The 27,648-nt window shown below is 36.9% G+C and overlaps 1 protein-coding gene across 5 annotated transcripts in view; it reads right to left on the bottom strand.

Moving 5' to 3' along the window:
- The window catches only part of CUL2 (cullin 2), a 105,904-nt gene that overhangs the window by 20,951 nt on the left and 57,305 nt on the right, over positions 1-27,648 (bottom strand). For all 5 annotated transcript variants that reach the window (XM_057731981.1, XM_057731979.1, XM_057731978.1 and 2 more), the window contains exons 3-9: positions 27,338-27,440; positions 22,989-23,083; positions 16,830-16,935; positions 15,857-15,939; positions 5,276-5,372; positions 5,069-5,179; positions 1,436-1,598 (exon numbers count right to left, since the gene is read on the bottom strand). In XM_057731981.1, the coding sequence (XP_057587964.1) occupies positions 1,436-1,598; positions 5,069-5,179; positions 5,276-5,372; positions 15,857-15,939; positions 16,830-16,935; positions 22,989-23,083; positions 27,338-27,440 (758 nt within the window). The remainder of the gene's footprint in view (positions 1-1,435; positions 1,599-5,068; positions 5,180-5,275; positions 5,373-15,856; positions 15,940-16,829; positions 16,936-22,988; positions 23,084-27,337; positions 27,441-27,648) is intronic.

Here is a 27,648-nt window from a genome sequence, read left to right as displayed (position 1 = left end):
TAGTATTCTCTCAAAGCTGTTTCCTATCCATTCAAGTAAATAAGCTGTTCTTCCCTCTGCCCCTTTTTATACAAATAGCGTAGCATATTTCATGTACTATAAATAACATTTTAACTTAGAGATCTTTTTATATCAGTACATAAAGCATTTCCTCATATTTTACAACTGCTTAGCACTCCATTTTATGGCTATATTACAATTACTTAACAATTAATGGGAATTTAGTTGCTTCCAATCTCTTGATGTTACAACGTTACAATTAATAACCCTGCATATGGGTGAGAATATCTGTAGTATAAATTCCTAGAAGTGGGACTGCTGTGCAAAGCTTAGGCTTGTAGAAGGACCTTCTAGACAGAGGTCCCAGCAGCCAGGAGCTCCCTTGACAACAAATGTTTTGATCTTTGCACTGACAGGTGGAAGATGATATCTCAGTGGTTTTTATTTTAAACTTCTTACTGAAGTGTAACACACATACAAAAAAGTATACAGACGGTAAGTGTATATCTCAATGAATTATCACACGTGAACAACCCCCCTCAAAGTTATCACCACCCACAGTAACAAACAGACATGACCTCCACCCAGAAGTCCCCTTTATACCTCTTCCCAATCACTACTCCTCCTGTTCTTCTGCAAAGGGAATCACTGTCATGACAGATTAGTTACTTACTAAACTAAACTACAGATTCGATTTGCCTGTTTTGAACTATTTACACAAACAAAATCATACAATTCTTTCATGTTTGGTTTCTTTGGTTCATCTGTGTTGTATGCAACTATAATGTGTTCCTTTTTGCTCTTCTCTAATATTCCACTGTGTGAATATGCGGTACTTTATTCATTCTACTGTTGCTGGACATTTGAGCCGTTTCCAGTTTGGGGCTATTACAAACAGTGCTGCTGTGAGCATGTTTCGTGTCTTTTTGTACATGCATGCATGCATTTTGGGTGGGGGGTTGAACACCTAGGAGAGCAAAGGCTGGACTGTAAGAGATGCATTTGTTCAGTGTTAGCAAGCACTCACTGTCAGTGTTTCAAGGTGGCTGCACTGATTTATACTCTACATCCAATGTATAACAAGTTCCTGTTACTCTATATTTCCTTTTCAAGTTCTTTGCCTCTTCTCCTATTTACTAGAAACCCTTAATGTATTAAAGAAATCAGCCCCTGTGATTTTTAAAAATGTGCAAACACATTCTCCCAGTTTCTCTTTTGACTTTAGAATACAGTTTGAAAATTATACTCTTCCAAAACAATCTTTTAAAAGATTATTAATAATCTGTAAAAAGGTAAATTGAATATTTTAGAGACTATTACTTAAATATGTTTGAAGTCTAAGGTAGCTGGAAGATGATGTAAAAAGTGGGTCTATAATTTAATTTCTATTCGTATTGATGTTTTTTTTTTCGTATTGATGTTTGATATCACTTACCATTTTTTTTCTCTTGTCGGATGATATTATGACATTCTGCGTGTAAGAACTGTAAGTGGTCTGCTACCATTCGTTGCTGACATTCATGAATTACTTTAGTATATGAACTTGGATGTAAGTATTTTCGACACCGAATTTCTTCATCTTTTAATCTACCTAGAACCTTTGGAAATATATTCTTACAGTCAGGAACTACTATAAGAAAACACCTGTAATATGAGTAAGTAACTTACATGGCAAAGTAACAAATAAATATTATATAACTAATTTAAACTCACATTCCATAAGTCATTTCCAAATTTTATTTAAGCTACTAGATGTCACCTACATTTCAGCACTGTCTTATGAACAAGAACAAATTTTTTTATCTCAATAAATTTTAATTTTTAAATTTTTATTTTATATTGAAGTACAGTTGATTAACAATATTGTGTTAGTTTCAGGTATACAGCAAAGTGATTCAGTTATACATATACATGTGTCTATTCTTTTTCAAGTTCTTTTCCCATTTAGGTCATTACAGAATACTGAGCAGAGTTTCCTGTGCTATACAGGAGGTTAGGGTTGGTTGTCTATTTTAAATATAGCAGTGTGTACATGTCAATCCCAAACTCCCAATCTATTTTTTTTTGTCTGAATACTTTATTTTTTTTTAATTGGGGTAGAATTGATTTACAGTGTTGTTAGTTGCAGGTGTACAGCAAAGTGAATCTGTTATACAAATACATATATCCACTCTTTTTTTAGATTATTTTCCCATATAGGTCATTACAGAGTATTGAGCAGAGTTGCCTGTGCTATACAATAGGTCCTTATTAGTTATCTATTTCATATATAGTATTGTGTATGCGTGAAGAACAAAAGTTTAATGGTCTGCATTTTGTCCTCATTTACTGACCCCAATCATCCTATATACAGGCAACCTATATGCAATAGGAAAACGGGGGTAAAGACCATTAAAAATCAGAATTGGTGGTCACTTTATGAATATTTAACCATCAAATTAAAAAGTAATTTACATCAACTAGATCATGTAGGTTAATCAAATTACTTTATGTTGATTCATCTTATAAAACATAAACTGTATGTACATGATAGTTAACTACTGTATTAAAGATCCCATTAAATTTTTTGAAAGTAAAAAAACTTTAGTCATAGTCAGATATTTCAATCAAGACCTTTATTAAAGCTTATCCTATAAAAAAGCACTGAGGTACAAACAGTATACTGGTTAACATTAACAAGAGCCAGATAATAAAGATAACAGCCAGAGAACCTGGCTAATTTCTACCTTAAAACAAACTACATTTGCAGTGAAAATCATGCTAGTATAGCACATACACATACAAATGTTTACGAGTTTAAGAACAGTCTGTAATGTGAAGCTTTGTAATAAGTTTCTGAACTTAACTGGTCCCAGGGAACCCTGTACATTGAAGCTTTCGGGGAGTACTACTGAGTTTGCCTGGGCATAAAAAAGTGGTGTTGAGAGGGGAAGTAATGCACCATTCCTGGACACCTCTCAGATATCCTTTGAGGAAAATTAGGCTCAAGACTGAGAGACTCATGGTCTTAGCTTTCCTACTATGCTTACCCTGTAGAGCCAGGAGTTCCGGGCAAAGTCATAGAAACCAAAGGTGGACAATAAGGTGTGGAGACCAAAAGATGTTCATCATATACTTCATCAACTAAGAAAGTCATTTTGGTCAGCAAGTTTTTCTTTTAAAAGGAAAACAGTCCTAGCCATGTACAGTATACAAACATGACTTTAATGTGCTTACGCATTAACTAAATGAAAAAGGAATCAGGATGTGGGTCTGAGAGAGGTGAGGGAGGATGAGAAAAGGAAAAAAATAAAATAACAATAATGGGGTGGGGGACGTGGAATAGCAAGAAAAATAAATTAAGTTTTGAAGTGCCTCAATGCGGGGCTTCAAATAAACCACCTGTAGCTGGCAGAAAAAGCCAAACCTAGAGGAAAGATATAGAAAGGGAAGTAGGAAGACCACATGAATTGTCTGTTAATTAAATGACCTATTCTTCTAAATGCTATTTTCCAAACATAATCTCCAATGGCCTTCCTTTTAATACTTTGAGATCTAACTTACATATAATATGATTCACCCATTTAAAGTATACAATTCAATGGTTTTTGTTATATTACGTTATTAGTGTTTTTAAATTGTGGTAAAATACATGTAACATAAAATTCTTCATTTTTACCTATTTTTAAGTGGACAGTTCAGTAGCATTAATTACAATGTTGTGCAACTGTCTATTTCCAAAACTTTTTCATTACACCAAACTCTGTAACCATTAAGCTATAACCCTATTCCCCCTTCCCAATAACTTCTAATGCATAATACTTTGTCTCTGTGACTGTCTATTCTAGATATCTTGTATAAGTGGAACCATACGATATTTGCCGTTTTGTGTCTGGCTCATTTCACTCAGTATAATGTTTTCAAAGTTAATCCATGTTGTAGCATGCGTCAGAACTTTATTCCTTTTTAAGGCTGAATGATATTCCATTGTATGCATACGCATTTTGCCTGTCTTTTCAACTCCTGAAAGGCATGTGGATTGTTTCCATTGTCTGCCGACAGTCTGTTTCTGAGAGCCAGATATAATGATGAGAGCATGTATCCCTGATGCTCTGTGTACACTTCTCAGGATCAGATCTAGAACCTTTAACAAGAGTCTAAGATGTAAAAAGGGCTAAGTACTAAGACCCACTGACTTATTGTAGCCTGCACTTAATGGAGGAAAATGTCCTAGACAACTTACTCAAGGTCCCAGAGCTAATCAGTAACAAAGCAGGAAGAGAATTAAACAGCTCAGACTTCTGGACCTGGGCTTTGTGGAATATGCATCACTGTATCATATCAGTAAGTACTGATATTTCCTGACCTATGTCCTATGGAGGCCTTACAACAGCTATTCCACTACAAACATTTTACCTTTCTTAAGGGTAAACTAACAAAACTCATTTGATAATAAAATACTTGAAATCCAACACTGTGGATGAAAAAATCTAGTTAAAATTTCTAACATATCTTATCTGATGACTGAATTTATAATCTGACTATTCTTTTACTAAGAAAATATACATGGAATTATAAATATGGTTATCAATATGTTGGTTTAATGATTAAAATTTCTTGTGGAGATTTTTCTCAGCCTTCCACAAACTTAATAGACCAAAAGACCAAGTATATAGAATTATTATATTTTTACTAATTTTTTCCTTCCATTTTAGAGGAAGTTAAAAACCCCAACATCTAGCTTTTGTACTTACCCTATCTCCTTATCTACTAAGCACAAAACACAGCTTATTATTTTGCCAAGAATATAAATATATATTAATTTTAAAGACAAGCAAATCCAGCAATCAGGATTTATCAGAAAGCATCAACCACGATGAAAACTAGCATAGCACTTTTTCTCACGGAAAATGCCATGGCAAGAACAGCAGTTTATCAATAGGTGTTGTACATTAACTATAACTCAGTGTAATGATCAAAAAAACAGAACCTTTTCCACCAAAAAAATACATTAACTAAGATAACTAATGTTAAATAAAGCCATGCCTGATATATAATAGATGATGTAGTTAACATAATGTTTTCTTACCCTTTCCATATACTGTGAGCAGTTTGATTCTTGTAATAAATTTGAAGCTTCTTGTTTGTAATACTCTCCTGTTTCAGTCAGAAAGGGAGACTCAAAGATTTCCTGATAAAACTAAATAAATCAATTAAATCACATTTTAAACATGAGAACAAGCAACTTAAGAAATTACAGGTCTAATTATTTATGTTTTTAAAGGAGACTTTTTACCTTTAAGGGGAATTTTTTCTTATACTGTTCAACATGAACAAAGGAGTTAATAACCCCATGGATTACTTTCTGGTTTGGGTCTTCTCCACCACGATCACTAAAACAAGGCATAACACAAAACATTCTTGAGAATACAAATGTCTATGGAAATATACAAAGTATGCCAACATATGGCTGTTTGTTCTATTGGTCTAATCACATTAGGTATAAAGCATTTTAAAGGTCAATGCACGCATGAAGCTTAAAAATGATTTTTCAGATTGCAGCTGAATTAACATTTATGATAATTAGATGTCATTTCAATAAACAACAGAAAAGCTTAATCATAAAGTTAAAGACACTATGTTGATACTAAGATGACACTTCTTCAATTTTAGTAGAGTAGCTATGAGCCTATCAATTCAAGATTTTTAAATACCAGTGGTTAAGAATATTTAAACTTCACTCACCACAAACTCTGTTACTAGAGGATTTGGCCTGATAATTCAGTCTTTGAACCTTCACAAGCATGCCCACAGTAATCTGATGGGACGCATTCCTCATAGGTACACTCTATACAATATATTGCTTAGTGAAATGACTAACAGCTATTGCTCTCTCTCTAAGAGTTCTGCTGGAGCCACTGCGTTGCTTTCATTTAAGCACAAAGGTATTTCTCTACTTAGAAATTTAGTGTGGTATGTTTTAATATTTCTATATTCCTTTATAGTTACAAAGGGATTGGAAATCATCTCAATTATTCATGGGACATTTTGATAAGTTCCTACTTAGTCAAGGGCACTACTGTGATGTAAGTCTTAATCACAATAAGAAATGTAGGTGAATTTTGACCTCTGTAATTACAGAAATGGGAAAATGAAATAGGGGGGAAAAAAAAGAGTTTGCTGAAAGCCACAGTAAAACAGTCTGGCTCTATGCTGGAAGTTTCTGACTCCAATAATGATGCTCAAATCAAACCATTATACAGTCAGAGGTTTACCTCTCCATTGGTAATCTTCCACCTCACTTTAAAATGGTTTTTTTTCCTTTGAATTAACAATTATTTTACAAAGAAAGCAACAGAAAAAATACATTATCATCATTTCCTAGTAAAATCTTCTGGTTTTTATACTGGGATATTAAGATTTTCTAACCTTTAAGAAAAATATTGAGGCAATAACCTTTACATATCAGTGTCCCTCCCTGCCTCTACCTCCCTCTAATTCTCTTTCCATCTTCCATTAATTATCTTGACTTTCTGGGAAAAGTTTTTTGTGCTTGAATTAATATGGCTATAGTCCTTCTGACAGTCACAGAATCTTAGTGACAAGGTCTACATTTTGATATAAGAACTAATAAGAACAATGAGTTCATACAAGGTGACACGTGGTGAGCTCATTTCCTCTGCTGACCTTCCCTCTTAAGCCCAAATTAAATCTGCTGAAGTAATAATATAATCTATTCTACTGACTTGGAGCGCATCACTTTTTGCCTTTTAACTTTGTCTGGGACCAAATGAAAATCAGTCAAGCGTGAGAAATATCTAAATATTTGGAAAATCAGGTTACCTAAAATTATTTTCATGACTGTCCTACTGTCCCTGCTCAGCACCAGGAAAACGTCCACTGCTGCTATTCTCAGCACTCCTGCCATTTGTTTCTGACCCCAAAAGGCCAGAGAAGCTGGAATCAGGTAAGGTAGTGCCTAGAAAGAACATCAACATTCCTAGTGCTTAATAACTAAATTGTCCTCTCCTGTAAGAAGAACATCTGAACTCAGATAATCTTAGGCATAATTATTCGATTCACCACATACTTTTACAACTGCACAAAACGTACAATAGAAAATGATTATAATTCATTTCTATAAGGCTGACAGATAATGAAAATAAACTGAAATGATGCTAAGTTAGTACTCTATAAGAGCAATGACTAGGCTGGTTATTTGAATAAGCTCCGGTCTCATCTAAGAACAGTGATCCCAAGAGATGAGTCTTGAGAAAAGGATATGAAGAATGTTTAGAATAGGGCTCATTATTTGATCTTGACAGAACTAAGTGGAAAATGCCTACAAAAATCACAATGAAATCACTCAGCTGGGACAATGGGAGCTAATAGGAATAGTTTATTGTAGCCCTTAAGACCAGGATTTTGGAGTCAGACTGCCTAGGTTCAAGTTCTGGCTGCATTAATATGTCACCTTGTGCAGGGGCTTAGCCTTTAGTACTCAGAGACTTCCCCTGCCGTAAAGTGGAGACAAGAAATGTACCTACTCTCATGAGGATACGGTAAAGATTAAGCATAAGCCAAGAAAGTATGCAGCACAGTGCCTGGTACGTGAGTAAACCATCAATAAGCTAGGATTTTAAGTATGGATAGGAGCAAAAAGGAAGCATTTTCAATAAATTAGAGAGGGAAAGAAATCTAAGAGACCAAAAAAGCACTGACTGTGATTTTAAAGCCAAGCCATCCAGGAAGGCAGACCAGGTTTGTGATGGTCATTAAAAGTTAGGCTGGAACTCTCAGAAGTCCTAATTCTGATGTGTGGCACTGGGCAAATCAATCTCCTAGTGGAACCTTCATTTACCCCCGTGATTAAAATGAGAATATGGTTCCAACAAGTTAAACACCGTCTCCTGCTCTCATCCCAAATCTGAGAAGTGACAGGAAGGATGCTTTTTAATACTCCATTGTGGGCAGTAGCCCTTGAACCTGTAGAAATTGAAAAAAGATGGAACGAAGACTACACAGCCCAGAACAACAGAACTACAGACCAAAACGCGCAAGAGAAAGAACTGCTACACGGAGGGGGTGGAAGACAGTGAAGGAGGATGGGCAAGAAGTGGCATTACTGAAAGCGGGCCGGCACCAAACCAGCGAGGTTGTCAGCAGAGTAGCTGCTCTGTGTGTCCCCGCAGGAGCCATGTGTGTGGTGGCAGGAGGAAGGGAAATGCCTGCACCCAGACTGCTGGGCCCCACCTGAGAGCACCTCAGGAGGCACTGGGAAATCAAGGACACGGTTCATCTTCAGACTGGCAAGATTTGGTAGCATCAAGGATTGATGAGTGGTAGAGAAACGGGTTCCCATACGCTGCCTTTGGAAGAACAGGTACTTTACAGAGGGCAAAATTCTAAATGCACACACTCCATGGCTCCAAATGTCTACATGTGTGCGTAACAGAGCCAAGAGTTGTGCTAATGGAGAAACTGGAAACCATCTAACACACACCACTAGGAGGAGAGTTTAATAAAATGAGGTATAACCACACCAAATATTATATAGAGTTTAGGAAGAATGAGGAAGATCTCTGTGTACAAATATAAAAAAATCATCAAGATATATAATTGAACTTTAAAAGAAATATGTCATAAATGATTTTCAAAAGTTAGAAAAAAAGAAAAAATACATACTTAAAAAAAGAAAACAATATTCTGTATCATATTTGTTTTTGTACATAGATATAAAAATTCATAGGAAAAGGTTTGAAAAGACAGTGAGCCAGACAACAACAGGGATTACGTCTGTGGAAAGGAAGACTGAGGAGAGGATCTGGACCATTCAAAGTTTTTCAAGAACGTATTTACATAGTATCTGTGTATTTGGAACTAACTTTTTCACTGAGTAGCTGGTACCAGGTCTGGAGAAGAAAATGTACAAGATAAGCCTGGAACATCCTGACATACTAGATAGCAAGAAATCTGTCAGGGATGACTAGGGTCATATCAAAGTCTCTGGCACCAACTAACCAAAGAGAAGCTATTTAAACTTTAATAAAATTAGACAATGAATAGAAACACATCAATTGTATTTAAGTCTATATGTTTCATCATGATACATTAAAAAAAATAGCTAACTGGCCACTTTCTGAAGCTGACAGCAAATTGACTCATCATCCTGACAACTGGATAAAGAAAAGAAACAAGCAGTTATTTCACCTTTCCTATATAATAACCAAATAGTAGATAAGGGTAAATATATTTTTATACAATTTTTCAAGTTAAAAAATTAACACCAAACGATAGAATTAAAGTGGCACTGTTTCACAAACCTCAATAAACTGAAAGATGTCAGCATTTAGCATCAGTGGCTGCTTACATCAAAAAAAGAGTGAAAAATCAGATATTATGAAAGAGCAAAATATCTATGGTTTTGCCAGCGAGAACCAATCGGAGTCTGAGTGAGCCACGGAACTGCCAATTTACAGGGAACACAGAGGACAAAGGAATACGTATAAATGGGCCTCAAGCGTGCAGTGAGCAAAATCCACAGCAGTAAAGTCTAAAGATCAAACGGCCAGGATTCGTGAACAAATAAGTTACAAGTAGAAAAAAAAAAAAAAAAAGGATGGAGGAGAAACCCGTTGATTAAAAGATTTGAAAGATAGACAAAGTGTTTTTTAGGATGGACAAGACTAAACTACAGAGTCCAGGAATGAACACATGGGTGATAAAACCATAAAGAAAGAGAAGAAAGTGATTGCCTCAAAAGTCGGACAGTGGTTACTCTGGGAGAAAGGGAGGAGACGGGACACATGCAGGGTTCTTAACCTGGGTGGCAGCGACAAGCACATTCACCTTATAATAATTCGTTAAGCTGTACATTTGTATTGTATGGTCTCCTCTATCTATATTTAATTTTACACTAAAAAGGCTAAATGATACACACACACAACAAAATCCCCAAAAGTCCAAAAGAAAACTGTTATGATGATATTAATATGTGACAGAATATGGAAAAAGAGCACAAGATAGATAAAGTTACTACATAACAATGAAAAAAACCATGAAGAGGACAATCCTGATATTTATTCAACTAAGAACAGAGGCTCAAAATTCATAAAACAAAAACTACCAACTGCAATGATGAAAATCAATAAACCTAAAAGGAGCTGGGAAATTTAAAACATCTCTCAGAAACTGAGACACAAATGAATAAAGACTACTACATTAAATTTTATTTTTATCCAAGATTATATTTTTCCTCAATGCAATACATAATATCTTTACAGTTCAGAAACAGAATAATATCATATGAACAGGTCAGAGAAAACACAAATCAGCCATAGCAGCCGATATTATAGATTGTTCCTAATTCAAAGGGGAAGAAAGAATCTTATTTTAAGTTTTTATTTTTGTTCAAACACTATGTGACACTAGGAAGTTAACTGCAGAGCTACTGGGAAAAAGAATAGCAATTTGGAATCCATTCAGCATTAAAAAGTGCTGTTTTCCAGAATAGAGAACCCAGAGTAAACCCAAGCACATATGGGCACCTTATCTTTGACAAAGGAGGCAAGAATATACAATGGAAAAAACACAGCCTCTTCAATAAGTGGTGCTGGGAAAATTGGACAGCAACATGTAAAAGAATGAAATTAGAACACTTCCTAACACCTTACACAAAAATAAACTCAAGATGGATTAAAGACCTAAATGTAAGGCCAGACACTATAAAATTCCTAGAGGAAAACACAGGCAGAACACTCTATGACATACATCAAAGCAAGATCTTTTTTGACCCACTTCCTAGAATAACGGAAATAAAATCAAGAATAAACAAATGGGACCTCATGAAACTTAAAAGCTTTTGCACAGCAAAAGAAACCATAAACAAGACAAGAAGACAAACCTCAGAATGGGAGAAAATACTTGCCAATGAAGCAACGGACAAAGGATTAACCGCCAAAATATACAAGCAGTTCATGCAGCTTAATACCAAAAAAGCAAATAACCCAATCCACAAATGGGCGGAAGACCTAAATAGACATTTCTCCAAAGAAGACATACAGATGGCCAAGAGACACATGAAACGATGCTCAACATCACTAATCATTAGAGAAAGGAAAGTCTGACACCAGTCAGAATGGCCATCATCAAAAAATCTAGAAACAATAAATGTTGGAGAGGGTGCGGAAAAAAGGGAACCCTCCTGCACTGTCGGTGGGAATGTAAGTTGGTACAGCCAGTATGGAAAACAGTTTGCAGGTTCCTTAAAAAACTAAAAATAGAACAACCATATGATCCAGTAATCCCACTACTGGGCATATACCCAGAGAAAACCATAATCCAAAAAGAAACATATACCATAATGTTCACTGCAACACTATTTACAATAGCCAGGACATGGAAGCAACCTAAATGCCCATCAACAGATAAATGGATACAGAAGATGTGGCACATATATACAATGGAATATTAGCCATAAAAAGGAATTAAATGGAGCTATATGTAATGAGGTGGATAGACCTAGAGACTGTCATAGAGAGCGAAGTAAGCCAGAAAGAGAAAAACAAATAATGCATGCTAACTCATATATATGGAATCTAAAAATATGGTACTGATGAACCCAGAGACAGGGCAAGAATAAGGATGCAGAGAATGGACTGGAGGACACAGGGTGGGGGTGCAGGGGGCGAAGGGGAAGCTGGGATGAAGTGAGAGAGTAGCATAGACATATATACACTACCAACTGTAAAACAGATAGCTAGCAGGAAGTTGCTGTATAACAAAGGGAGATCAACTCGATGATGGGTGATGCCTTAGAGGGCCAGGACAGGGAGGGTGGGAGGAAGTCACGGGAGGGAGGGGATATGGAGATATATGTATAAATACAGCTGATTCACTCTGGTGCACCTCAAAAGCTGGTACAAGAGTATAAAGCAATTATATTCCAATAAAGAGCTTAAAAAAAAACGAGGGAATACAAAAGCTTGTTGACAGATGGACAAAGGGTATTGAAAAGCAAGGAGATTATGTTGAAAAATGATGTCTTTGTCTTTTCTAAAAGTTAATTAAAGTAGATTCTATAGCCAGAGTGTGGATATAAAAAAAAAAAAAAAAAACTTAGTGCCAGTGAAAAAATTATTGACAGTTGTGTCAACAAGATTATAAGAAACTCTATAAAAACTTCTCCCGTAGGGGGAAAAAAAAAAGTTCTGTTTTCAACAGTACCCTTAAGCATCTAAGCAATTCCTTTTACCTGCATTTAAAAAGTTTATCTACTTTCTTCTCTCTCATTTCATATTCTTACACTGTAACATTTACATCCACGAAGTTACAGCATTTTTACTTATTAAAATTATAAACAATGTTAGGTTGTTACTATGCTGAAAGTCCCAGTTAACAATTCTATTTTATTAGAAAAGACAACTTATATGAATAGAATTACTTTCACCTTTCCTTAGTGAAGCAGACACTGTGAAAAACATGCAGATACCTGTGATTACATCACTTGTTTCTTTCTTCCTTTGTTTAGGAGGAGCACCTTCACTTTTGGATTATCAATTTAATTTTGTGTGTACAGATTTCATGATACCATGAAAAAGAATTAAACTAACAGTTGTTTCATTGACTCTCTTAAGCAAACAAAAAAATTCTGCAACCTACTTTCCACTTTAAATCTAGTACTTCACTGAAACAGTTTCTCCAAAATGCATGAAGCTGGGATTATTCCTGTAGTGTTTATATACCTCAAAAGAAGCCACCTTTATAGAATACAATTAATCAAAAAAAGAGCCTGGTCCTAGTCTGTATCTCAAAAGTAGATGATGCATAGATGTTTAGCCTTTTACGTCATTTTATGTTGCTGTCTTGTTTTTCTGTCTGTGCCCCTTATAGACCATCTTTTCTGATCTACAAAAACCCCACTCCACCCAATTGCACCTTTTTTTCAAAAGTCATAAAATCCTATTATAGTTTACTGAGCATTTCAGCACTCATACCTAGTAAGAATTTTCACTTAGCAGAACATTTTGACTTCACAAGAAAGAATCCTCCATTAGCTTGACAGATAACTTTACCTCTTTAAAGGCTGAGATGGCCCTCAAATTTCTGAAATCTTCAAAGAAGATTAACACATCACCTTGGAGTTGGGGAATTTTTATGATCTGTGTATTTCTCTTACAATAAGAAAATGAAAGACAGTTCTGTGTGTGATTCTATACAAAAACCCCTAGAGATATAGGTGATGGTGTAGCATAAAATATACCTCTGCATAACCAAAGTTACATTAGGAAGTACTCTTTTCTCTAAAGGTGCTAGCCAAATTAATTCATCTACTGATGAGGCCAAGACCACACAGCTAAAAGAAGGAGGAAGTATATTACTTGGGTAAAATAAAGAATAATTACACAACTAACTGAGATAGGGATTATCTAACCCAAGTTGTAGGAAAAGAGCTGTATCATTATTATTAGATAAACACCTGAGTGATGCAAGCAAGCATTTAAGCTAAAGGACAAGTGCTTAAGAATCACAGGGCTAAACAAATGTGAACCGACTCAGGAACAGTCTTAAGCAGCAGTATCTAAAAAATGCTGATGTCCCCGTGTAAACAATGTACCAAGTACTAAATGTATTTAAGAACTAGGAAAGACACATGTCTTTTCTCTTAGCAACTCTGGGCTGTTATGACAAAAAAAATAACCTCTCAGATTACATTAAATAACATTAGCAGTAAGGGTGACCTATCTGGGCAGGACCAGGTCTATCTATTAGGGATTGCATGTCATTAGTCCCCGCTCTGAAATCTTTTCCCTGTATAATCCTCTCCACCTCAACTTTTTCAATCTACTTTTCCCTGTGCTCTGGGCAATTTACCAGTCTCTCATCATGCTTTATCGTCACCCTATCTGTCCATATCTCAAATGACAATGGGTAAATAGATGTTAAAGTAATGTAGCAGAAAGACCCAAACTGGAAGCTTAAAGACATGGCTATATCAAGTTCCATAAGTCATTTTTCCTTATTGAAGTTCAATTCGTTTAGTTATAGATAAAACCTGCCCAGCCTTCTTCAGATCAAATAAAGAAAATATATGTGAAAACACTAGAATACTCAAAGCATTATAAAACCAAAATGTATTCATCATTAAGCTAAAGTACTAGAGCTAGCTAGGAGTGGAAGAAATATTCTGTGGATTAAAAAGACAGGCTTTTTAATGGATTTAAGAGTTAAAAATCCCAGATCTGAACCTCTGGAATTAACAAAATGGGAGCTGAACAGAGCAACACCACTGACTTCTTCATCTGTAAAATGGTAACTCTTTGTACCAAGCTCCTAGGGTGGTAAGGATTAAATGGGATTGGCTTGTTAAGTTTTTAGATCACTACTTGGTACACACTTTCCATATTTTAATACTATTATTGTTAAGCTCAGTACCCTTAGCTGTAAAATGTAAGATAATACCTACCTAATAGAGTGGACATAAAAAATAAATGAGATATTAGTAAAGCATGTTAAAGAATATTTTAATGGAAACTGATTTTAACAATGAAACTAAAACAAGTTGGCCTATTGTCTCTGACCATATAGTTTCTATGTCTTTCCAGGATTAGTATCCTACAGTTGTATTATTTTTCTTATACAGTTATATTTTCTTTAATTTTTCATAAAATTCGTTTCTAACAAGCTAACAACCATACTTAAGGAAAATGTATTAGGTTGGATCAAAATATTAAAAGAAACATTTCATTATAAGTGCATTTAGAAAATTATAACAATATTTCCATTATACTTTTAATGTAAAATAGCTGAATTCCAAGTCAAGAAGAAAGTAACATTTCTTAGCAAGGGAAATATTAGAGCCTGTAACTCTTGCTGGGAGTGTTCTTTTAGTCAGTCAGAGTTCAGCGGAGAAAAGAGGAAGGAAGAAAGCTGTTCCACCCTACTGCTTCACTGCTGCCTTTTCTCTTTCTCATCACCTTCGGAAACAGTGGAATCATTAAAAGTGTGAGTGACAATTTTTAAAAACCAAGTTTCTAATTACTACCACATATTTTCTATTCGGCATTAACATTAAATATTAAAACAGTCTCTCCTTTTGTGGCTTTTTTTTCTTAACCCTTCATTTCCTATTAGGAGCCCCACAGTAACTACGCTTTGCTTTTTCCCTCACATAAAAAACTTTATATTTGGGTCTTAACGAAAGCAGTTTTGGAGGGAGTGGCATTATCACATGGCAGTTCACTGGTCTAAGAGAATCCCTTTCACAGCAGTGCCAGTCACCTAAATTTCTCTATGTGACCGACTTCAGCTTCTGAGTCCCCAGAGCAGAGGTCTAGGAAGAATCTTCTGGGCCAGAGCTGACCAAGCATGTTCCTCTGGGCTCCAAAGGAAAACTCACTTCGTGCCAAACTCCATCCACACAGCAGTCAGGTAAAGAGTTAACCACTCTGGGCCACACAGACAGTGGGAAGCCCTTTTCTCATAAATTTACCTCACGAGTTAACTGATTATTAAGGTGACCAACTAACTAGAAGAATCTGTTTTCCTGAGTAGGTCACCGTCATCAGGGTTTCAGATGAGAATACGTTCAAACAACTAAGCACTGCCTACAAGATCTAAGAGGCTTCAGGATTACACAACAAGTCACTTCCTTCAGGGACGTATTTATTTACTAAGCATATGAGGTCACAGTAAAATCTGCCCCCCAAAACCAAAAGATTATATAAACGATTTTAAAATATTGGCATTAAAATGGAAAATGAGGCTCATTACAGTAAAATGAGGCCTGTGTGTTGACAGTCATGCAACTGTTCACTATTTTAAACCATTTCAAACAGCAAATTAGAACCGACTCCAGAAGATCAACGTCAACACTCACTTTTTGATTTCTCGGAGCAGCATTCGGATAAGGATGGTCTGAAGGGGTTCGACCATCAATTTCCTCCACATGTCCAATGCTAGCTGCCGGGAAAGAAGAAAATCGTCAAGGCTGAATCACTCACTATTTGATTTAAACATCTGTGCAAATTTTTTTAAAAAGTAAAAATACCCATCAAAAGAAGTATTTATAACTATATTTCAAAATTCGAATGAAAATTGAATATACATAGGAAAATAAATTTCTAATTTAAAATGACAGTGAACACCGTATCAGACTTGTACAAAGAATAGAATTAAGCTTTTATCATTAATTGAAAATCTTACTGAAAAAATTGATTTTTATAAAACCTTCATTTATTGATTGTTAAATGCCCAATATTAGTGAAGGGCTACGGACGCCAACACTAAAACAGAAACACAGGAGTTATGTTAAATAAAATAATGTGATTTGGCTGTTGGCTGGCTTTTGAAATTATAAAGCCTCTCATACAAACATAAAAGAGTAAGTCAACTTAAAGAATAATAAAACACCCCTGTATTCAACACGCAGTTTAAGAAATACAACTCCACCATTACCATTGCCCCAAATGCCCTCCTTTCGTTCCCCTCAGAGGTTATCACTATCCTGCATTTTGTGTTAAATTATTCCCTTCCTTACAGTTCTACCAAGTGTGTAAGTATCTCCATATAATATTTTTGAAGTTGACAATTTCTTCTTCTTCTTTTTTTTTTTCTGGCCATGCACCTTGTAGGATCTTAGTTCCCTGACCATGGATCGAACCGCGTCCCCTGCGTTGGAAGTGCAGTCTCTTAACCACTTGGATCGCCAGGGAATCATTCCCTGGGCTATTCTAAATCTTGACAATTTTAAGACAGTCCACTCAGTGTCCTTAAGAAAAGGGCAGTGAATCATATTACCTCAGTTTATAAAAACACTCTTATGTTTGCCAGTCATTTAAAGAATGTCCTACCTCTCCTATTTCCATAAGTGGTTCATTCATATCTACACCACCGTAACCATACTGAAGGTCAGCTTCTGTCAATTTATTCTTTTTAATAAACTGGGTGTTGAGATACCTGAAAAACAAATGTAGTATCAATAGACACTATGTCAAAACCAGAAGGAAAACAAGTAACTTGCAACTTCAGAACAGTAATTTTAGGGTTATAATCAACTACAGAACAGTTCAATAATATATCCAAAAGAAATTATGTAGAAATTAGAAATATAATAAAAAAAGATAAAAATTATCAGCCCAACTCCCTTTTCAAGGCCCTAAGAGACAAACAGTAAGACCTCTAGAGTAGCAAAAAAAATCCTATTAGCACAGCCTCACTTAAAAAAACTCAAAAAAACTCAAAGGTTTAGCTCTAAAAATTTCAGATATTCTTATAGCCCAACATCTCCTACCCAAGGGCCAACCCTCTACAATCTAATTTGCTCATATCCCCAGATTCTTCTTGTTAAGCCAAGTTCACTTTGCAAAGAATTAAACAGAAAATGGTTAAAAGATCAAAGTCAAGTAAGTTCTCTAATTTATATTTTATCACCATTGAATATGAAACTTTTCATTTTTAAACAACAACAAAAAATCATAATCAGTAGGTAAAAAAGCGGAATAGATTGTTACAGACAGGAAGAAATATGGGCAAAACTGACAGACTTAAGATCACTTTGTCTACCAGTGGGAAACAGCTTTATAAAGAAATACTAATAACTGTGATACTCTAAGAATTACTGAGCTGAAAAAAGAGTTCTAAGAGTAAATAAAACCTGTACAAAGGGCATATAATATTCAAGCATCTCTTTTCACCATCCCAGATTTTTCCACAAGGCCTTTAAAGCTCACCACCTAAAACGATTCCTCTGACAGGTTCTGCGAAGGTGGAAATAGCTATCAACAATACAAGTATTTAGGCAACAACCACAAAATCTCTTATGTTAACACACACACTTTCCCACGCTCACCGTGTCAAACGAGAGCTGTCTGCATCTCACTGTTCACAGACGGCCAAAACTGAAAGCTAAGGCAACAAAAATTTCAACTGCATACCTCCACCGACAATCCTAGGAGGCGATGAAAGATAATAAAGCGCTATGGCCACAACCACGCACACACGTTCCCTCCCACACTCACTCACCTCCAGCTCTGGGCTCCAGGGCTTACAACCTTGGTGCTCCATTCGACATGTTAGTCTCTTCTGTCCACTAGTTACGAAGTCATTTCCTTCAAAATACCATTTAACCTTCCCTTCCATTCTCACTGTAACCCTCATAATCTCCGGCTGGGTTTCCACCGCCCCTTCCAGCTGAGGCAAGGGGAACGGGGTTGAGAGACGGGAAGCAAGAGCTTCACCTGAAACGGACGCCCCGGGGGGAGGGCGTTTCACCTCTGGCTTCTGTCACTCTGGTCTTGGCTCAAATCAGTCTCATCTCTCTCAGGCCTGACCTAACCCCAAACCAAACTAACCTTCACTTCCCATCCCCAAAGAAGTAACTATCTAACACACAACTGTCTTCTTTTCTTCACAGAGTTTGTTACTATGTGAAATAATCCTGTTCTTCTCTGTCTACTTGTTTGGTACACCCACCTCCTCTCTAGAATGTGAGGTCTGGCAGACAGTGTCCAGGACAGGCGCAGGCAGATAGGCAGTCCTTGAAAAATACTTCTTCAAATTATGAAATGAATGAACAGGTAACATTCCAGCAGCACGGACAGCGAAAGCTAACATTAGAACAGAAACTTGGAAAAGCAGCCTGGAGCCAGATCATAAAAGCCACAAATGCCAGGAAATAAAAGTAATTACGAACACTTACGGAGCGCCCATCACTTGTCAGAGACAGCCCTAAGCACGCTAGCTGACTGACACTAGGAGGCAGATACATGCGGTACTATTAGGATCCTCATTCTACGTGTAAGAAAACTGCAGCTCAGAGAGCTTAGAGAACTCAGCAAAGGTCCACCCGCTACTAAGTGGCAGAGCTGGCCCAGAAAACTCACAAGGTCTCCCACTCTCACTCAGCAAGTACTGACCAACCTACTACATGCCAGGTACAACAAGGCACTGGGATAGAACAATGTAATCTCCACCCAGAGAGCTTACCCATCTGGTAGGACATAAAAACACAAACAAATGTAACATTTGAACAGTGACAGCTGCTAAGTAGGGGGGATTAACTGTCATACCTGCACCGTTATGTGTGCCTTTCTGTAAGACCCTCTGCTCCACACCATTTCTTTTCTGGTCAGTGTACCATGACCATCCCAGTAATCCTACATAAAACATCAGCATCACTTATCCTTCCGTTTTACCTCCTTTAATCGGCTGGTCCTCCCGTCCTCCTACACTATTCATCACCTCCCCCCACTACTTTCCTTTTCACTTCCGATGCCACTTGTTGACTCCCTGCTTGGATTGTGTGCAACACTCTCGGGACTGGTCTCTACTTCCCATTTGTGCATCTCTCCTTCATCTAAAAATTCTGTCTTCAGGATATCATCAACTCACTATTCAGAAGCCTACAGCAGCCCCCTTATTCCTATACAGTAAGTGTAAATCTCTTAGCACAGGGGTTTTCTGACTCTGAAGAGTAGCTGCTAGATCTGCAGATGTCTGGACTCACGAATCCCTTCCAGAGACCTGGGGGTATATTCTGGAGCCAGTACACTCTTTTAGTGAAGACATATATTTTATATCTGATAGGACAAGTCACTATCCTCCTTACCTCATGGAATAAATTTTAAACTAACTTTCATTACCTATATCCTTCTCATTCCAGATTTCTACTCTGGACAGTTTAAGCTTGACACAGAAGCTTTTAAAATAATTTATAGATATAATTTAAAATGTAAGTAGTATAATTTTTCACTTTGATTTAGACACGATTCTTAATTTCTAAGTCACTGTAGTATTTCACAAACAGATTTATTAACTACACATTTGTTTTTAAATAAAGATATATGTTCTAGGGAATCATAAAATAAAATAGCTTCCAATAATTTCTTTAAATAGTCTAAACTCTACCACACAGGCAATACCTGACTGTTCTGCTCAGAGGTAACTCACACAGTAGTACATGTTTTTATAATTCATTCTGTCAACAGAAGTGGTTAATAAGTATCCTCTGCTTTTCTAGAGTACTAGCAGTAACACAACAGTATTAACTAACAAGAACTAATAGCCTAAGGTAACTTTGAAGCCTCTAAGAAATCAGGCATTTCAATCTATCTTTAAGAAATTCCATGATAAGAACTGTTCTCATGCTAATACCTCCCGGATTTCAAAAGTTGTTAGTTCTCAAGCTAAGTACCTAAACAGATACGTAGCAGCAGGAAAGGTGGGGTAGGAGCATCATTATTTTTCTTTAAAATCGGAATCCTTAAGTCACCAATGCTAATGCATATTCATCTTACAAATCAATCAGAGTAAAGAAGAGGCTAGAAATCTTCAAAAGAATAATACTGAAAAATACCTGAAACAAAACTGATTTTTTTCCTTCACATTTCTTCACACAGATTTCCTTATAGACTATGATTAGTAACAAGAGATAGTGTAGATAATCTACTTCCCAACAAGTGAAGACTACCAAGCAGTTTTCATCTAATTACTGCCAAATGTGCCCTCTATGAGGAGGCTCTCACCACCCAGTCTACCAATAGCATTAAATAAATCAGTCACATGAAGCCAACACCACAGAGGTCAAACAAAACACTCTATAAGTGAATCCCATGAGCCACTGGTTCTGAGCTTTTGCTACAGACAGTGGAGAGTTATGAAATGATTTCAGACAGTGACCAAATCTGCACTTGAGAAATTTACTAAATAGAATACATTAGAAATCAAAGGCTGGGAGACTGGTTACAGGGACGTTATCAACAGCAGTCCAGGTGAGAAACAATAAAAAGCCTGAACGGCAATATACTGGAATAGGAAAGCAAAGGAAATAATAAATTTAAGAGACATTTGGAGGATTTGACCAAGAAGGGTCAGGTAGAGAGGACAACCCTCAGTGAAGGATAACTAAGACATACACACCTGGGTGTCCAGTACTACCGTTAACTGAAATGAGAATTACTAGGAGCAGTGTGTGCCTAAAAGATAACAAGCTCAGTTGTGAACACCTGCAACAGTACCATGTACCCAGGGAACATCCTGGAGGTCCAGGCAGCTAGGTCAGAATACTCCTCTGAAACTTAGACCGCCTGCAAAAAAACATTGATTCTGGTGGCTATCAATACATAGGTTGTAGCTAAAACCAAGAGTAATTGAGATCATCCTAGAAAGAACACGGAGTGTAGCTAAGGGATGAAAACAGAACCTACATAAGTGACTACAATGACTACCTACAATGAGGCTAGGTAGAATGAAGAAGTTAAATGGAATTATTTAGACTGAACCGGGTTTAAATTCTGCCCTTGTAATTTTTCCAGCTCAAGGACCTTGAGCAAAGTCATTTAAGCTTTCAAACCCTTAGTTTTCCTCTGCTGTAAAAAACCAACTACCTCATATGGCTTTATATGTACGCACACACATGTATACATCATGTATATTGCAAAATTTAATAAAAAGTTATCAATAGTACCAATTTAATAGTACTACTTTCAATAGTACCAAATCGGTTTTGGTGAAGAGAGATGCAGGAGAACCAAAAGAATGGTGCCCCAGAAAACTAAGAAAGAACAGAAGCAAACGTGAATCTTCACTGAAGTGTCTGAGCTCACAAAGGACCCCACTGCATGGCACACAGCCGAAGCGCTCTCTTCTGTCATGTGGCCCCAGCTCCTCAGCAGTGGCAAAGCCATGCGTGTGCTCTCACTCTGACCCTTAAATCTGCCCCGCTCTCCCCCACGGTTTAGCTAAGGAATTCTTAAAGTTCTATTTATGACTGGGTCACCTTGGTGGATGAGAGGGGACAAAAAAATCAAATTCAGGATGTTTAATGGATGGCAGACGCTGTTCTATGAAAGCCAAAGCCACAGTAAACCTTGTCCTTGTTAGCAATTGCTGGTTTCTGGTTTTATTACATTTTGCTCTTCTAAGAAGAAATACAGCTACTGGCCATTTAGAAGTAAGCTCCAGTTTCTAACACAGGCAACTTATATCTAGTAAAGTCCAGCATTGTTGTAAAAACCAAAGGGAACACAAACCAGTAAAGTAAAGAAGGACAAACACACCAAGGCAACCACGCCTTGGCCCCAGTGTGGCTTCCTGCAAAGCATCATGTAACTAATGCTTGGAGACCCAGCTCTACTCCTCAGCTTCTTCCCAGCAAGAAATGGAGGCAGGGTTCATGTGTGGCCCAAGCCACAATGCACAGGGCAAAATTATCACTGCAGCCATCACAGGCCACAAGGCCCAGGAGCTTAGCGGCACCATTCCTTATTTATCCACTATCCTTCAACAAGTGGGTCTCTGCCTGTGTACCTAGGTACTGTACTTATTTCCAATGTCCACGTGAATGAGTTAGAGAGGACCAGCCCAGAGTGCCACAGGAACACATAGGAGTCACAGTTAACACCAAAGATCTAAGCAGGAAACTGAGGCAAGGAGAGGGGAGTTCAGAGGGGGTTAGTCATTCATGGCAAGGAAGAAAAGCAACCCAGACAGACACACAGCATGAGGAAAGGCAGGATATGAGGCCACCAGGCATCACGACACTGCTGGTGACTGAGTAGGCCTAGGGGAGAGGGCGGGAGAATGTCAGGAGGACACTGCTGGTGGGTACTTCCATGAAACACAAAACACTAAAACCCAGAGTCAAACAGGAGCATGCTGGAGACGGGCGTGGGCTTAGACTCACTCCAAGTTCCATCCAAGCTGAAGCTTCACCTCCGATCTCTCAAGATTTAATGTGTGCCACACAGCCCCAGACAACTGAGGAAACAGAGCTATGCCTTCAGGTACAGTTTTAGTTTTCCCAGGGTACATTTCCACACACTGCCTGACTCCCAAATACCCACATGACCCACACTGCAGACCTTGCCCCGCGGCAGAGGAAAGGCCATACATCAGGTAATGCTCTCGTTCTGCGTGTTTTGATACGTAACAGGTAATAAAAACAAACCAAAAACTCCTCTAATTGCCCAGTACAGGCGTTCAGGCTATCAAGAGCCTACAAGCATACTCACCTGTACAAGCAGTCCATGTAGTCCGCACCCTTGCTGTACTCCTCCCAGTACCTGTGATACATAACAAGCACTTGCTCTTCAGACTCCAGAACTCTCTAGAGAAAGAAGAAAAGTAGTTTCCACTCAGAAAGCACTAATCATTTTCATTTGTAAGCTATGAAATCGATCACTCATGTCCTTAAATAAGTGACATAATTCAAGCACTACGTATTACATTTACAAATTACATTCTAATTTAACTACTTTTAGTAACAATGAAAGAGCTAGAAAAAAAAATGTGAATCTTAGATATGAAAGTGAAACAGCCACACCATAGAGTAAACGTTTCATTCTCTAAGAGAAAAAAACAAAATGTGATGGTTTGATGCTTGCTGTTCTTTGGGCTAGAATATTAGATCAGATTAGAACACAGTGTAATTCTATTGCCATGTACGTATGTATTTCCTCACGTCCATCGCTTTTGATCAGCCTGCTAGTTACGTATGTCATCACCTAGTGTTATTCACTTTTGTGAATGAGACTACTTATAAAAATCGACGTTTTCCACATTCCCTAAATACGCTGTTTTATATTTACTTAATAAAAACCCACTATTTTTCGAAAAATGAAAATCAAACTGAAATCTGAGGCCTGTTTAAAAAGTTAATTTTATAAATTTATTTATTTATTTATTGGCCACACTGGGTCTTCGTTGCTGCGCATGGGCTTTCTCTAGTTGTGGCAAGCGGGGGCTGCTCTTCACTGTGCTGCACAGGCTTCTCATTGTGGTGGCCTCTCTTGCTGCAGAGCACAGGCTCTAGGCACGTGGGCTTCAGTAGTTGTGGCACATGGGCTCAACAGTTGTGGCTCGCAGGCTCTAGAGCATAGGCTCAGTAGTTGTGGCACACGGGCTTAGTTGCTCCACAGCACATGGGATCCTCCCAGACCAGGGATCGAACCCATGTCCCCTGCATTGGCAAATGGATTCTTAACTACTGCGCCACCAGGGAAACCCTAAAAAGTTAACTGTAATGGAAATCTAGTCTAACAATAAAAACCCACTGGACGGGATGGACATTCCCGAGGCCACTGCTGCTCTTACCTCGGTTCTTCCATCAACCGTCCATGTGACCTTAGGCAAGTCATGACCTCAACGCTTATCCAGTTAACTCTCTGATGAAATGCTATGCTTTTAAACTTAGAATTTTAACAATTAAGGCTCAGGATGATAGGAATAGCCTTTTAGAAATAGTACTTTTTTGCCTATCATATGGTGAATAAATAAAAATAGCAACCACTATTAATAATGCTGGGGAATAGGGCCCCCTGAGGAACTGCTGCTGATGGCTGGAGAGAATATAAATCCAGGAACAATTTCTTGATACAGTCATTCCTCCATAGCAGGGGGATTACTGCCAGGACCCCCATGGATACCAAACTCCGCAGGTGCACAAGTCCCCTACAGTCCGGCCTCCGTATCTACCAATACGGAACTCGTGCATGAGGAGAGCCGACTGTGTAAGTCAAAACAATAAAACTGCTCATGACTTATGACCCAGAAATGCCATATCTAGGGACTCATCCAATAAAAAAACTTGGTAACACAAAAATAACCTAGCTACAAGGGTGTTCACCGAAGTATTGTTTCTAATAACAAATTGATGAATAGGAGATAATCTACATGCCCAGGAATATTTAAACAAATCGCAGTATCTCCACACAATGAAAAAGTTTACACTCCCTGCCAGGATTACACAAGTCTATTTAATGACAAAGAGGCCTACAATGTTATTAAAAGCAAAAAACACATTATAAAGTATACAACATGACTCAATTTTCTAATAAAAAATAGAAGTCTACACAAAAATATGCAAAAGCCATACATCAAATTACATTTTTCTTAATATGTACCAAAAAAGATATATTTTAAAATAGATATATCAAAAATGCTAACTGTTTAATTCCAGAGGTATGTTATGGGTGGTGTTTATTTTCTTTTTCTTGCTTACCTATATATTCTAAATAATCTATAACATAATGCAATACTTTTGTAATTTAAAAAGTTCTCACAGGCAAAATTGTTTCAGTTCTGTTGTCTAGAGTAACAATTTACTTTGTCATCTACACATTAGCCAACTTCTTTTTTTTGTCACTGGATCTGAGAGAACACGTGGTATACAATTATATAAGTTTTCTAAACTTTTATAAAACTTGTTCGCAATTATAATTTTTTAAATCACACAACTATACTAATGTTAATTTCTTAGTTTTAATAATTGTACCACTGTTGTGAAAGATGTTAACATTAAGAATCTGGGTAAAAAGTATTTGAGAAGTCTATGTATTATTTTGGCAACTTTTCTATAAGTTTAAAATTATTTAAAAATAAAAAGGTTTTAAAAAATCATACTTACAACCTGTGCTAAAATATAAAATTGCAAACTTTATAAATGCCTCAGACAGTTATCAATTATATTACAACCAAAGTTAACCAGCTCACAATAGCAGAACTTTAACTTCAAAACCAACATATGAAAAATTTTAAGACTAGGTTAAATTACTTGTCATTAAAACCACTTTCATAAACTGAGAAATGCACATACTAGAACACTAAAATGTATCTGTTATGTATATAAAAAGTAGAGCATTTCCTGCAAATCAAAACCAGAATGAGCTATCACCTCACACCTGTCAGAATGGCTATCATCAAAAGTCAAGAAATAGCAAGTGCTGGCGAGGATGTAGAGAAAAGGGAACCTCATGCACTGTGGTTGGGAATATAAACTGATGCAGCCACTACGGAAAACAGGGTGTTCCTCAAAAAATTAAAAACAGAACTACCATATAAGCCAGCAATTCCACTCTTGGGTATTTACCTGAAGAAAAAGAAAACACTAATTAAAGATACATGCACCCCAACATTCATAGCAGCATTATTTACTATAGCCAAGATACAGAAGCAAACTAAGTGTCCAACAATAGACAAATGGATAAAGAAGATGTGATATATGTATATAACGGGACATTACTCAGACATAAAAAGAATGAAATCTCACCATTTGCCAAAACATGGATGAACCCAGAGGGTATCACGCTAAGTGAAATAAGTCAAACAGAGAAAGACAAATACTACATGATCTCACTTATATGTGTAATCTGAAAAACAAATGAACTAGCAAAACAAAACAGAAACAGACTCATAAATACACAGAACAAACAGGTGGTTGCCAGGGAGAAGGTTGGAGTAGGGGGCCAAAAAGGTCAGAGGGATTAAGAGGTACAAACTTCCAGTTAGAAAATAAGTCATGGGGATGCAACCTAGAGCACAAGGAATATGGTCAATAATATTGTAACAACCTTGTATGAGGACAGATGGTTACTAGACTTAATGTGGTGATCATTTCATAATGTATGTTAATGTTGAGTCACTATGTAGTTCACTTGAAACTAACAAAATATTGTACATCAACTATATTTCAAAAAAATAAAATAAAATAGATAAAATAGGTTTTGAAAAATTGAGCTTTTCTTCAAATGTCATAAGGGAAATATCACAGGATCAATTGTGCTCTACTTACCCGTTACTACCACTTGAAAAAGATCTACTCCTAGCAATGTGCAGGGTTAGATACATTATTACACAGATTGCGTTACTATATCTCCCTTTTACAGATAAAGGAATTTAAAGTTCAATCCACAAGGTAGGTTAAGTGAGTTGCCCAGGGTTACAGGGCTAATAAAAGATAGTCTAGTTTCTAGCTCAAACAATAAATGATCTCATCCAGTTTCTGATAAGATCAGAATCCAAAATAAGTTAGAAATGCTGCATATAGCCAAATACTGCACAATCCATCCACTGCTTATACACAGATCAAGTCTGTGATGTCACCTTCATGCACAAGGCATGCTAACCAAAATAACTGGTCACAGAGAGTTTCTACTGTACTTTTTAATTTGCCATTCTCCTGTTTAACATAGGTTTCTAAAGATCTTATATAAGATATGAAGAGGCAGCTAAAAGGTTGAATATAAAGACAGAGATTCACCAAGAGGTGGGAAGCAACAGTAAAAGAAAAACTTGATTCTATGAATACCATCCAGAGGACATGTGAGCACTTGAACAAACCTTGACTTGCAACCCTACTCTTTCATTTAACAGTTGTATGATCTTGAGCAACTAAACTGACTTCCTCTGGAGAACCTAACAACATAGAGCTTGACCCATAGCTCTTAAATACATATTAGAAAAATGCTATTTAGGAAACAAAACAACCTTAACTTGATACAAGTTCTGCACTGGAAAACAGTGACCTGGTCAAATAACTATGTAGCCATATACACATTTACATCATGTATAAATCAGTCCTTACCTTGTGTAAATGCCGTACGTGATTTTCCAAAAAAATCTTAGTTTCTGTATAAAGTCTTTCTCCAAGGGGTTCGGGATAGGCCACACATAAAGCATAGATATCTCTAGTTACACTGTTAAGGCTCTCATATTCATTGGAGATATTACTTTACAACAAATGAAATTTAACTCAAGTTTGGCATTAAAAAATGAAAACTCGTTTCATTTTTTGCAGTTTAGGATTATACAGATTTATATACAGAATTAAAGACACTTATCCAACACTTGGGTGATAGAAGGGAGGTGGGGAATCAACCTCACATGCTCTGACCC

This window comes from Hippopotamus amphibius, chromosome 4, assembly GCF_030028045.1.
Source record: "Hippopotamus amphibius kiboko isolate mHipAmp2 chromosome 4, mHipAmp2.hap2, whole genome shotgun sequence".
NCBI classification, from domain to species: Eukaryota; Metazoa; Chordata; class Mammalia; order Artiodactyla; family Hippopotamidae; genus Hippopotamus; species Hippopotamus amphibius.
Note: the sequence above shows the minus strand (reverse complement) of the source record. Positions and strands in the feature narration are given on the sequence as shown.